General features: G+C 34.0%; 1 protein-coding gene across 23 annotated transcripts in view; it reads right to left on the minus strand.

Annotated features, from left to right (window-relative positions):
• BAZ2B (bromodomain adjacent to zinc finger domain 2B) overlaps positions 1-14,962 on the minus strand; it is a 391,257-nt gene that overhangs the window by 19,364 nt on the left and 356,931 nt on the right. For 19 of the 23 annotated variants that reach the window (XM_046658349.1, XM_046658345.1, XM_046658358.1 and 16 more), the window contains 7 exons: positions 10,493-11,148; positions 9,796-10,069; positions 9,465-9,620; positions 8,921-9,081; positions 4,265-4,575; positions 3,744-3,879; positions 133-279 (listed from right to left, as the gene is read on the minus strand). In XM_046658349.1, coding sequence (XP_046514305.1) covers positions 133-279; positions 3,744-3,879; positions 4,265-4,575; positions 8,921-9,081; positions 9,465-9,620; positions 9,796-10,069; positions 10,493-11,148 — 1,841 coding nt within the window. The remainder of the gene's footprint in view (positions 1-132; positions 280-3,743; positions 3,880-4,264; positions 4,576-8,920; positions 9,082-9,464; positions 9,621-9,795; positions 10,070-10,492; positions 11,149-14,962) is intronic. The other 4 variants (XM_046658355.1, XM_046658352.1, XM_046658360.1 and 1 more) reach the window with 1 other exon arrangement.

Genomic DNA, 14,962 nt, shown 5'->3' on the forward strand with positions numbered 1-14,962 from the left:
ATTAAAACCCATTGAACTGTTCACTTTAAAAAGGCGAATTTTATGGTATATGTCTTATATCTTTAAAAAGTCCCCATAAAACTCTGCATTTGGATCTCGCAATTAAAAGGTCTAGAGTTAGATCAGTCTTACCTTAGCAATGCAAGCTGGACAAAACCAGTCCCCATCTGGTATAGTCGTAATCTTGGGTCTATGGCAGTATGTATGACAGCCTTTGTCACAGCCATCACAAAGGAGGAGCAGTTCTTCATTATCTCCCTTTCGACAGATCTGGCAATACTATAATATATGAAAAATCATTTGAAATTAACACTCTGCTATGAATAATAGTCATTGGGATATTAAACATACAATAATTCCTAATTTTTATTAGTAATGAACATTCCGCTTGCTAACAAATATACAGTAGCCATACACATCTATGTATCTCTCATTACACAGATATGGACCACATGACGGGGTGAGCAGTTCAATTGGGGTAAATGCACATTTCAGGTACACTGCAAAGAACAAAGCTAGAGGTTGAATGCCTGCACACACTTCAGAAGCATGTACACATTAACATATGGAATAATTAACATGACATTAGAGCACATAAAGCAATGAATAGCTTTAATACATGGTGTTTTAATTTTTTAATATATTTCATCTTTTGCTTATCTTAGCATCCTCATGATATCCTGAGAAAGAAATAAGTAAGAGTTAGAGTAATTTTTAAAATCAAAATTAGGAAACTTGTATTAGCTACAGAATTATATACATAATAATAAAAAGATATCCCTCTATTTTGACTAAATTATCCATCTATTTTTTTGTGATTGATATAAAAATGTATCCAAACCAGGAAACTTTGGAAATCAACCCAATCAAACATGTGTCATAAGTGCAGAAAATGGATCCTACAAAATGATTTCTAATGAAAAAAATATTGATACAATAAATTAAATCAAAGAATTTAAGAAAGGTTATGATTTATTTTCTAGAACTAAAAGTAAAATTATTTCTTTTCTGTTGACAAATTTCTAATACCATTAAGAACTTTAAAATCTGTAAAGAGAAGATTTTTTCCCATGCATACATATTCTGTATAAGAAGTTTCACAAAGAGAAAGAAGGAAAGTTAGACAAGTAAAAACTTTCAAGATGGCTTAAAAAACAGTAAGTACCAACATTATATTTTGACAGTTTATATTCCCAGTCACAGTAGAAAATGTCCTGCAATTAATATTTTAAAAAATGAAAATATTTAAACTGTAAATCATTTATACTAATTCAAAGTTATGTATTTATATACTCTTAAAAACAAAATAGCTTAACTGTTCAAACTTAATTTGTTTAATTATCAATACAACATTAAATCTTAATCTGGAAAGTCTAAAATAGTTGCAATGTAACTCAATATGTATACCAATGATAGCTTAAGAATCTTACCAAAATGGCAGACATACACTATTCAACTTAACAAATATCTATCAAGAATATGTAATACATATGTAACAGTAAAATTGGCATGTGTACTAAGAGCAAAAGCAGCAGAGTTTAACGTTCCAACAGAAAATACTTATTTTATGACTTTTCTTAATATCACATCATTAAATACATTAATATGGTGTATTTCTCCAAATTTGAGTCAAATTTTTAAAACTTCTATTGAAAAACACTAAGAAACAACATTTGGAAGGTTATATTTAAATCCCCATAACAACAAAATTTAAAAGTCATATTCATGAACATTAAGTAAATTCTCACCGTTTTCTGCAATAGATAATTAAAAATACTATAAAGTCTGTCTTACACCTCACATTTATTATTTAAAAGTAAAATTATTTTCAGATACTTATTAAGAAAAGGTGGCAAATATCAAGTTGATAGCACTTTTGAAAAATCACAATAATAGCTTGCAATATGTAGAGCAAATGTATTAATACTTGGTTTTAACTCCTTTGCTGCTATAGTAAAAAATGGTGGGTGCTGCCTATTGTTTCACAACAGTATGAAGCATAAGGTGGGTAGAGAATTATCTGGAGGCAAATTCTAACAGCTCTTTCTTTCTTGGTAAGCTTGGTCTCTGGCAAAGAGGGTATTTCTAAAGATATTGAGCACTTTAACATTAGGACATAAGACCATTATAGGCACTGTTACATTTCTAATTAAAGATTATAAAGTTCTCATTAATCTTTGAATATGAAACTCTGCTTTCTTTTTAAGGTAGTTTCATAGGAAATAATGTGTTATTAAACATTAAAAAAAGAAAAATTATAAGAGATGGAGTTAAATAATGATATGTGTATATTAATACCATGGAAAAGGTTACGACTTTGCAAAAACTGAAATAAAGTTTTAGGTTGCAGAAAGTAAGTATACTAATATAAAGGCAGATTTTGGTACAAGTTTTGGGTTTCTGTGTATAGGTTATAACAAAACTGACCAAACGATGATTGTTTTGGTGTAGATGAGAAAAATAACTGTACCAATTTCATTTTGATGTAGGAATTCAATCTTTTTTGATCATTATGGCCTACATTTCACCAAATATATTTGTCTACAGTGACTTTAAAACTGGTTTTAATAATAATTTTTAGAAGACAAATTATTTTTACCTGGTAAAAATGGTGCTGGACGAACTGAGCAATACCTTAAAACTTACGGTAAATTCTAATCCGGACTAGGAAAGACCCAAATTTGAGCATACTGTGAAAACTGCAGATTCTTTATGCCATGGACATTTTAGGAAGAAGTGAAAAACCACAGAAGAAACCAAATTTATTTGTATAGAATGAATATGACATTAAGTAGTCTAGGCATAGAGGGAAAAATGAAGGAAAGAATGCTAAATTATTTAAGGATTACTTCTTTGGGGAATGACTGTTTTAAGTAAAGGAATTTTATCCTTATTCATTCATGAAATCTCAAATGTTTGAATTTTAAAGCTAATCTGTAATTCAAAAGCAAATGTTAAAATAATTCATAAAAGTCTACATATAATAAGATATTTTTATATATGATACATAAGAGGCAAGAGGAACACATACATCATTTAAAATAAATATCTCTCTGGAAAACATATGAAATAAAGCTTTTATTTTGAACATATAGCATTTGGTACCTGGTACAAAGTAGAGGCCACTACATGAAAATAACTAATTGGGCTTGAACAAAGAAGCTGAAAAACCAGTTCTCATTATAAAAGACTAAAAGATCCACTCTTCATGTCAACTAATGTCAAATTATGTCATATCATGCAATGCCAAATACATGATATCAGTGCATACAGTAAGAGTTCTCTGCTTATTTTGTATTTATTTATCCAAGTATTTTAGCATTAAAAAAATGAAAACTGATAGAAACATAAAGACACTTTAGGAACGCAGTGAATATGTCGCAGGTAATGTTAGCAACTGGAATGTTTACAAGAGTGAAAGGCCTTCAAGATGTTTAGATTAACAAACAACTATTATGTTGACAGAATGTAGAAGACAACTTCAGTCAGAGTTATAAACAATATTCAAAGGAGGGAGAATCAAGATTTTAAAAAATAAAAGTAACACATTTGGTAGGTTCCTTGAAAAAGTTCAAAATAAGGAGGAAAATATGAAACTACACAGCACTCAAGAATTAAGCACTCTCAAGTACAGCATACATTATTTTGACAATAAGTAATGTATAATTAAGAAGGATCTGGAGGTTGGAAAAAAACAGAACAAAGTAAATTAGTTATAGTATTTCTTAAATAAAAACACTTACAACTTTCATAATTGATTTTTCCCATGCTATTGATTTCTGTAACTGCTGAATGCACAGAGCTACCTGTGCAGCACTGCGAGCTTCTGATAATGCCCTTCTCCATACCCTGAGCCCTGGAGCAATATCCTCTTCAATTCTGCATTGAAATATAGAAAAATTAAGTAGGTCATGTCTACATTTACAGTTACCGAATGTGAAACAATCATCACACTGAAAGCCAAGCAATGACAAAAACACGTAACAGCCAATAAGTATAAGGCTTAAGCAACTAAATTTGATGTAGTGCACAGACTGTGGCTACGTGCCTCAAAGCTTAGTCACAACCAGGTAAATGTAAGATCACTTTGCAGGATTATCAACGCACATAACAAAAAAAAATGTTTTTACAAAGCACCATGCAAATAGCATGATCCATATGGATCACAGACATACAAGAAGATACATAGATAACAGGCAATAGAAAATAGGCTCCAATTAGCAAAGAAGCACAATAATTTTTCAAGTTAATCTCAATAACCTACCCGTCACCATCACCACTAATGGATGGTGCAGGAGCAGGGACAGTAACTGTGCCCACATTATCCAGTTTGATCTGAATGGTGGTACTTAAGGGGCTCTTCAGATACCTTCTTTCAATGTTCCGCTCCAAATCAGCCAGCCTGGTTACAGCTATATCTAGGGGGTTGTCACTCTTCCGTTCTAGTGCATGTGCACTGCTTTCTTCTTCGCCAGTAAATTCTCCATCATGCTCCTTGCACAATTTAGAAAATGACTTATGTTCAAAATATACCAAGTCCTCCCTTTCTGATGCAGGCTCTGGACACATCCAACCCTATATATCAAGAGAATAACGTTATTATGGTTTCCTCCTAAAATGCCTGCTGGGTGAATTACCTTTACTTAAAATACAGCAGCAGACACCAGCAGATCTTTACTAAAAGTTTTTACCTTGTGTTTCCTAATGCTAGGTAGAAACAAGAACAGAAAATTAAATGAAACAGTTGTAAGTACAGTTTAAAGAAGGAAATTTAGTAACTTTTGATATTATGAAAGGTATGATGAAAAACAGCAAAGTACTCTGAAGACTAAATGTTTATTAATTTCAAGGGACTACTGAAATGGAAACCTCTCCGTAGTCTCTGAACTTTGCTCTTCCTTCCCATTTTCATTCCTTCCACCACTCTTCTGTACAGGTCAAAAATGTACTCACCATTTTTCCTTTGGCCTCAGGAGCTTTGCATAGACTGTTATGTTTGTCTGAACAGCTTTTCCCTGTTTACCTAGTTAACTCCACTCACCCTGCAGCTCTCATGTTAAAATCTACTTCCTCAGGGAATCCTTCCTTGACCTCCTTTAGGAGGTAAGTTTCTCTATTACAGCTCTCATAGGACCACATAATACTCCATAGCCTTGTGACAGTCACAATTTTATACTACTGTGATTATTTGATTAACATCTCTCTACCTCTAAATTCTATGAGGGCCGGGACCATGTCTGCTATTATTCATTTTATCTCCAACACAGTGAAGGCAAATAGTGGGCACTCAATACGTAGATGTTGATTGAATAAATGAATGACCTTGTAACTCAGTTTGCTTATATCGATCCTCTAGCTCAAAATCCTTCAAAGATTCCCTACTGTTTAACAAAGTCCAAACATTTACCACGACATTTGAGTACCTCAATCTACCTCTTTCTCTCATGTTCCCATTCATGCATCCTACCCTGCAGTCAAATTTCATGCCTTGCCACTCCCCAAACATATCCTGGTGTTCTGCTCATGGTGTTCACTCTTGCTAGTACGGTATTTCCTGTTCTCTGACTCTCAAAAGCATACTCATCTTCTCAAGTTCCATCTTGACTTCTACATGAAATCTTCCCTGATCTTTCTCTTGTCTCCACCAGAAGTTGCATAGTATTCTTTTTCTAAATTTATGCATGGCTTTGTACTTTTCTGCGGTCAGTTACTAGATTTTGGAGAGATGTACACATGTCTTATCTCCCTATTATATGGCAAGCTTTATGAGGGCAGAAACCACATTTTACCCAATTCCGTGGTATCTACTGGCTGATGTGGAATAGATAGCAAATGCATATTAAATGAAAAATAGAATATTCTTTTTATTAAATTTCTTTAGGGATAATTATTTTATCTTATATATTGGGGTCAATTCTTCCTCTTTAACTCAGTAGAACATTTATATTTAGAAAGTAAGGATGGAATTATGAATAGTATACATAAGTGCATTAGGTACCAGTTATGTCAAATGAACTTCATTCCCTTATTTTAAAAGGGATACTAAATTGCTAAATCGAGGGAACCCTGTAAACATAGTATATCTTGATTTCTGCAAGGCAACTAATGAGACAAAAAAATGAAAACTAGATTAGAGTTAGAGAAATCTAGACGGTTGAAAACTATATCCAAAGAATGGTAATTAACAGAGCTTATCACCTCAGAAGAGGTCCTCAGTGCCAATGTCCAAAGGTTCTATATTTGTCCTGTTAATGCACTTACGCATAACCTGGTTGATTGCTATTAAATCTTCAGGTGACTTAAAACTAGGAAGTTAGTTCAATATTCTGTACGACAGGACTTGATAAAAATAGTTCCATATGCTGAAATATGGAAAATATTTCAAAAATCAAAATGAAATTATTATGAAATGAAAAATATCAAATGAAATTAATGAAACTAGAACAATGATAAATGTAAATTTTAGCTTTCAAGTTTGAACAACTGATTACAGAAATACCACATGTGATATAACTCACTTACAAGCACTTTGAAAGAGGCCCAGAGATTTTTTTATAGTGCATACTCAGTGTAGCAATAGTTACGATGTGCGTGCTAAAAAGCTGTTACAAATTCAAATTGCATTAATAGAAGTATAGTGCCAGATTAAGGAAAGTAAAGGTCCTATGCACACATTCAGACAACTCTATGTACACTTATGGGTACAACATTTTAAGAAGGATATTGACACTGGTGTTTATTCAGAAGACAATTATGGACCTGGAAACCATTTCATAGGACCAACAGTTGAAGGAATTAACTAGTTTGTAAAAGAGAAAACTTAAAAAGAAATACAGGAGCCATCTTTAGAGGAGCTGAAAGAGTGATTAGGCTTTTCGTATACTTTCAACAACAGAACTAGGACTAGACGTGCAGATTTTTCTACAATATAAAAAAAGAATTCCCAAATTATTAGCAAGCTGGAGTGCTAAAATATTAAAATAGAAATGAATGCACTTAAGTAGTCCCAGGCCACCTGCTTAAGGTGTCTTCACAATGGCTAATTCCCCAGGCTAAACACATAACTCTATTTTCTTTTTAAGAAAAAAAGCATCATAAACCTTCTATAGATATTAAAATAACGTTTTGTGGTTATTTTCATCACTTGTGTTTTTAGACTCTTCAAGACTAATATAACTATAATTCATTTCTTAGAATAATACAGGATAATTCAGTAATACCTTATTAACAGGATGCTAAAATATCCCATTTAAAAAACAAATTCCACTTATCTTAGCCTCTAAGAACACAGCCAAGAACATCTAAGCAGACAGTAACGTGACAAGGTCAATGCACCAAAATCTGAGTATATCTCCAGGAAAATGTTTCAGGCCCATGCTCTGACTTTATACATAATTTTAAAAGCTTGATGATATGCTTCCTAAACCAATAGCCAATTAGAATTGGCAAGTTAGATGGGGGGAAGTTGGAGAAAAACAGGGCTAGTAGGACCAATCCAATTTAAACCAGCAAGTGGTAACAACTGACCACGAGAGATGAGAAAGACTATACAAAGTAGATGTAGCAGTTTAAACAGCAAAGCATACAAGGATCATTTAATGTAGAGGCAAAACCGCTTCAACATTTCCCGAGGGAATCATTATCTAACAAGTGGTCTTCATTCGATGATCTTGTGTAACCAAGATAATTTAAATCAAACTCATTATTCTCAAGTAAGAAGGCAGTGTAATGCATAACATAAGGGATCCAAAAAACATGTTAAAATATTATGGCACTAAATGGAATAATTTTCATTTCTCCAGAAAATTAACCTGTACGCAAGACTTCATTTGTTGAAGATGCCAGATGAATGAAGGAATTTTATATTGTATTATGGTACCAAGGGGAGGATACATATCGTTTGCCAGCACAATAGTTTCAGCAATAATAAATTTTTGCTTCCCAAAGTTAGTAATTATGTTTGTGGCAAGAAAAGGATATTTGATTAGCTGTGGAAAACGACAGTTTTCGGAGATCCTCAAAAGTTTCCAATTGTCAGCATTAAAGTAATTATGAAGCAAAATTTTAACCATTGGACGGCATAGTATTATGGCTTAAGTTTCTCACTCTCAATAAAATGAAATATCAAATCAAATTACATGGAGACTACATTTTCCACGCCTTTTCATGTGTCTGTCTCACACTTATTCATCATCTATCCATTCAGTCTCAGAGACATCACCATATTATCAATTGAGAAGACCTTTACACTCCTCTTTACAAAACCAAAAATTCTTGCATAAAGGTAAAGTTTTCCTTTTGCCTGTCCAGTGGAAGCCACTTCTAATCACTGCTTGTGACATGGTAATAATACCCAGTAGATAAATTAATTAAAACTTTACAAACATACCTAGGGTGTGTGTGAGCATGTGTATCATGATATAAGGTATATTTGGGTATATCTATAGTCTCCAATTTGAAGTTATATAGAGTAAAAGTCTGACATATAACACGGCTTGTATACAAGGGAGGTCCTGGTCCTATGTGAAACACTATAGTAGGAGTCTGATAGAGTATTACTTCTATCACAAGTAAAACTGTGAAATTCTGCTTGTGGTAAAGAAATGCATACCAGAAATGATATTTTTGAATACCATTAAAGACACAGCAAGATTTAGTAAAAAGAACACGGGCTGTGGAGTCAGACAGACTTGGTTTGACTTCACATTTAGTCACTTACTATATGACCACCGGCAGCTTACTTACTCTGAGCCTTGTTTCTTACCTGTAAGATGGGGGAAATTAATTCAGGATCGTTTTGAGAATGAAATGAGATAAAGTGAAAACATTTAGCACAGTACCTGGCATATATCAGGCATATAATAAATATTAGTTACCTTCCATTATCCTAAAAAAAGATTTTATTCCAAGTCAATTTTACCTTTACTTGCAAACTTGCTGATGCAACCCTCCTTTCTAGATCTTCTACCTGTTGAAGAACACTCAAATCCATGTCCATTGCTTGTTCTTCCACTGACCAGTTCTCCACAATATCTCGAGTTACCTGGTTTTCTTCATTTTCATTTAATTCAATAATAGCAACTACATTGGAAAGGAAATTAATTTTAAAATCCACTTTATCCCTCAATGATTTCTTCCAGAAAGTGAATAAAATTCCAGGGGTAACATGTATGGGTAACCTAACACACACAAATGCACTTCTGCACATGCAGGAAGCTTACTCTTAAAAGTTGGAATCATCTTTTTTTAAGAAACAAAACAATATGTCTGCAGGTTATAAAAAATTATAAGAAAGTAATACAAATTTAAGAAATGTACATAGTTACTTTTTGTTGAGCAAAATAGAAAAAAAAATGCCTATTAGTAATACGTTAAGAATTAAGACACACTAAAATATGTTTTAAGATCAAAGAATGAATTCTCATAACTAGGCAGGAAAGCAGAAATCTGTTTTAGGTACATACCATCCTTATTCTTGATGCAGGCTTGAGTAATATAATCCAAGTGTTTCTGAATTTGTTTTTGTAATGCCTTTTCTCTTATTCCTCTGAGATGTAGCACTTTGAGCAAAGCTTTTAGGTCCTCTGGGTCAATAATTCTCCACCAACCAAACTGCATTTCTAAGTCAAGATAAATATGTAGATCTTTTACAAATATTTTGAATAGGAATTAATGACACAATGCAAATCAAAAGATTTTTGACTATGCATAAAACCATCAAAGGTTCAGTTATAACATAGGAAGCTCTAACAATGAAATAAAGTAAGTGGCTATAAACCATCTCAGTGTACCTACCTTCTGGAATAGGTTTTGGACTAGGAAAATCTACCGGTTTTGCTACTTCAACAGCTGCAGGTTGAGTTGAAGAGACTTTTTCACTCTGTGGTACTGGAGATTCACTTTTATTTGAAGCAACATTGGGAGTCAAGAATGAATTACCATTTCCTTCTGATAGTCCCAACCCTGATCCCAGACCGGGTAAAGGTGATGTAAATGGAATATTGGAAGTAAGCACACCAGTGGGCCATCCACAAAACTGGAGTCCCATCATAGATACTCCGCTTTTCATCTGCAAAAGACAAAAACAAAATGAAACAACATTGTAACAGTAGAAGTTAGGGAAAATGCTTAGAATCTGAAATTATTTTTAAAATTCTGAAAAAATATTCTTTCACTTATCCTGATTAAAGGAAAACTAAATACAGTAGCAACAATGTTAAATTCCATGCTCTTTTTTGCTCCCCAAAGTAACTGCCTTTCAGATATACTATAACAGTAGTAAGTTAAAAAGTAATTAAAGAAGCCTTTGCCTTAGACTTAGACTAGAAGTTGGTAGTTCTGATGGAGTTTGGTGATAGCAATTCTGACTCTTTTCAGTTTCCAAACTGTGGCAAGGATAATACAAATATTCAACTGATTCCCTTTGAAAATCTTCAGGGGGCCAAAGATTAAATAAAGCAAATAAAAATGAGTTACAATTAGCAGTACTAACCTGAAGAGGTGATAAAGCAAATGGATTTAGGCCAACAGGATTCTGGGCAGAAGAGGGTCCAGGAAGAGGAGCGGGGGCAGGCGAAGGGGACTTAGACGGCGGCTGGGACTGAGGGGTCACCAAGGAAGCAGTTGGCGTACCGGCGTGGGCAAGCGAAGTGTCATCACAGGGTGCTCTTGGCAAAACACTAAACCACTGTTTATTCTTTTCAGTCAGCGTTTTTAACAACTGGTCGTTGGGGAGAGGACTGTAGAACTTCCCTGGACCACCTGAACCAGTGTTGAACAGATTATTGGAGTCTGTCTTTTCCACGCTGCTTTGTGTTGCTGTTGACTGAATACTGCCCAACGAATGTTTTCCACTGTTTTGATAAGACAGTGTGCACCCATTTGCACTACTATTTGGTTTGGGGGTCATTACATCTGTCTCAGGAGGCATCTTAGCTACTTCTAAAAGTTTGCTTAATTTTGAAAAAGAGCCAGGTTTCTGGAGAAATAGATTTGTGTTGTCTTTTTCTTTAGGATCTTCCTTTTGCTCACAATGATCTGGATTTGAACAATTTATTGTATCCTCAGAAGTCTCAAATATTTCTTCTTTGATCTGGATACTTTCGGCCTTTTTTAGTTTTTCTCTTTCTTTTGCAATTTCTTCTAGTCCTACAAAATTGAAAAGTATTATGAGGATCAGTGACTCGCAATCAAACCAATACTATATTTTATTACTATTTATCAAGTTATATGCATAAATATTTTAACAAACTTTTCTAGATTACTTAATACTCTCTGGTTTTTCCTTTTTTATAGACTAGACTTTTTTGCTCATTGAAAAACTAACATGATTTTGTAATTAACCATTATAAAAAATTAAAACAGAAAAAATATTAAAAGTCCTAATACACAGCAAGAACTATTATTCACATTTTTGTAAATCCTTCCAGTACATACACATTTAAATCTATAAATTAAAAAAAGGAAATCTTATTATATACGTAATATTCTATCCTATATGTTTTACTGAATAATACTCTGTAAACATCCTGATATGTCAATAAATAAATAACTACACCATAAATTTTAATGACTATAGAGCATTCAGTGGGCTTGATCATAATTTAAACAACTATCTTCTACTGATGACTATTAATAGGGCCCAGTTATTCACTATTATAAACAATGCTATAAATGATGAACGATCTCGTATCTGTATGTTTAGACTTAAAATTTTTTTTTCTGATTTACTTCCTTAGGATAAACTTCCAGAAAAAAACTTACTGAGTCCTAAGATATGTACTTTTCAGAGTTTTTGAAATACGTCATCAAATTGCCCTCTAGAAAGTCTGATCAATACACATTCACACCAGAAGTACACAGAGCCTCTGGTTGCCTACACTCTCAACAAAATTGAATACTATCAATATTTTTTGTCTTTGCCAATATCTGGGAAGTGAAAATCTAAATTGTATTTTTTTCTGATCAGTAGTAAGGCTGAATATCTTTTCATAGCTTTATTGATATTTCTCCTTTGTGAACTTCTGGCTCATATTTTTGATCAATGTTTTAAAAATAATTTATAAGAACTCTTATAAAAATATAAATCCACTACTTTATTCAATTTGAGAAGTAATATAATTCAAGGTAAAATATTCAGTAATGAGAGGCTTAACGTTAACCCTTTCGGCTCTACTCCCTCAGTCCCTATTTTTATTGTTCAGAGGTAACCAGGGTTAACCAATCACGTCAATACATCCTTCCGGAAATCTCATACGCATATATGTGACTATCATTTTGCATTATTACATAAATGGGATACTACTATTCCTTTTTCTGCAACTTAGAATAAAATCCAAACTCCTAAGCAAGGCCTACAACACTATACGATCTGGTTCCTGAAAACCTCTACAACCTCTGGCCACCCTTGTCCTTGCTAACCTTGCTCTTCCTTTCCCCCTTTTCTCAGCTTCTCAAACAAGCTAAGTTCTTTCCTTTCTTGGGGTCTTTGCACTTGCTGCTCCCTCTGCCTGGGATACTGTTTTGTTGACTGGCTCCTTACCCTTCACGTCTCAGATTAAGTGCTATTTCCTCACAGAGGTTTTCTCTGACCATCTTATGTCAAGTAACGTCTCCATCCCATTCACCTTAGACTATCATTCTATATATTTCCTTTGCAGAATTTACCATTATACACAACAGCTTTTTGTTTGTTTGTTTTTCTATTCCATCCCCCACTCACACACTAGAATGTAAATCAACAAGCTTTACTCAAAAGCAGAGCAGTGACTATCTTGCTTATATTGGATCCCAAATGCCTAACATGGTGCCTGCTATAAAATAGAGGCTCAATAAATATTTCTTGAATGATAAAATAAAAGGATAAATTCAATATTTTTACTATATATCTTAGACAGCTTTCTATGGCAAAACATGTAACTGTACCTCACTTTTTTCAATCAGCTACAGAATTTCTATTATATAGATACATCGTAATTTATTTAAGCAATCAGTGATTAATGCTTGAAATAGCTTTCAAATGCTTCTCTTGAAATTAGTTTCTATCCCAAAATAAAATCCTATACCTCAGACATATGCTTCTGGCCAATATGGAGTAACAGGGACTAGATTTACCCTCCTGCATGAAACAACCAAAAAACAGACAAAATATATGACACAGTTTGTAAGAAACTGGACATCAGGCAACAAAGACAGAAAACAAATGCAGTAAGCCCTGTGAGTGCCCCAGCTTATCGCCATGCATAGTTTCCAGGCTATAGCACAGGGAGGAGGAATCCAGGCAGAACCTGGTCGACTCCTTGAGATGAGGAGAGAGACCAAAGTGGCTAGAGTGCTCAGGGGAGAGTACTAGCGAGGAGAGACTGTGTGGAGAGAGAACTGCAGAGATCTACAGAGGGACCCCTGGAGTATTCAGCTGAGTAACGATCTGTGCCTATGTGTGAGGAATCTACCTGAGACCAGGGAAAGCACCACCTGAAAGGATTAGAGGTGACAGTGCCAGGTGCTCACACAGGCTGGGAATAGTACCTGTTCCTACCAACGAGGCTGGGCAAGCTCAGGTAGAGGACTCAGAAGGATCTGGCTTTAGTAGTTAGGGGATAATTAGCTCTAGACTGAGCACTGTTCCAGTCCCGCCTAACAAATTTTAAAAGCAAGACCGAAAGGATCAAACTTTTCCCAAGTAACTTAGCTGTTTCAGTTAAAAAAACCTCAAAAATATTTACAGGGATTCAAAAATATCCATCACTCAACAAGGTAAAATTCACAATGTTGGGGATCCAATTAAAAGTAGAAAGCGTGCAAAGATGCAGGAAAACATGACACCTAATCAGAAAAATCAAACAATCAAAACTGCCCCCAACTAAGAAGACAGTAGAATTAATAGGCAAGGACACTAAATTTGAAAAAATAATGGCTGAAAAACTTCCAAATTTGATGAAAACTATAAACCAAGATCCAAGAAACTCAACAACCTCCAAGCAAAAGAAACATGAAGACAACTATACCAAGACATATCAAAATCAAATTGCTCAAAACCAATGATAGAGGAAATCTTAAAAACAATCAGAAAAAAATCTTGTACCTCATAGGATCTTTATGCATTTCTGCTCATTTGTCCTGAGAAGACCACCCTACTTCATCACCTCCAATCAGGCCCATGTGAAAATAGTTACAAATATTCTCTTCATATACCCATGCTTACAAATTTCCTTAACTTAATATAAGTTATTGTCTACTAAGGAAGTACTAGTATTTGTCTTTGATTTATTTTGAGAACTATTATCTCAAAAACCATGGTCACATATCCAAAAACAAATAGATTAACCAACCAACCAACCAACCAATTCTTATTGATTTGAGACCCACAGATAACTTTCCATTTGTATCCAATCAAGTAGACTGAGCTGATGATACATTTTAATAGCCTATTCATGGTTGTCTTTAACTTTTATATTCAAATTGCTTAATTATAAACAGCTAAACCTCTAACTAAAATGTAAATATTATTTAAAAAAATTTGAAAATGTATATAGGATGTTTAGGATAAAGAGATTCTTTCATTTTAAATAGTTTTGTGTCCTATTTCACATAGTCCCCTGTTCTTTCCAGCCCTTACTTCTTTGACATGTGTCACTGAGTATTAATAAACATCCTCAAAACAGACTAAAGAGGAGACAAGTAAGAGATGAAAGAGGGAGTGCTCATCACCTGATTAGCTTTCCAGCTAGAATGGCAAGTGCATAATGACAAACAAAATACCATTTCCCAATTAAAACAAATCCTAACAATAGCAAGTTTGATATTAGAAAGAGACGTCTTCCTGAGTTTTATCAGAATCACTCTGAACCCTCTCAGTTCACCTAACAGTTGTCACTGGACCCTAGGGGTCCACCACTCCCAGTTTAAGGGAAAATTTTTTTCCTTTGGCTCTCCTTAGTTGGGCTGAAGCAGGCTAAGACTT

This window comes from Equus quagga, chromosome 4 (genome assembly GCF_021613505.1).
Source record: "Equus quagga isolate Etosha38 chromosome 4, UCLA_HA_Equagga_1.0, whole genome shotgun sequence".
Lineage (NCBI taxonomy): Eukaryota > Metazoa > Chordata > Mammalia > Perissodactyla > Equidae > Equus > Equus quagga.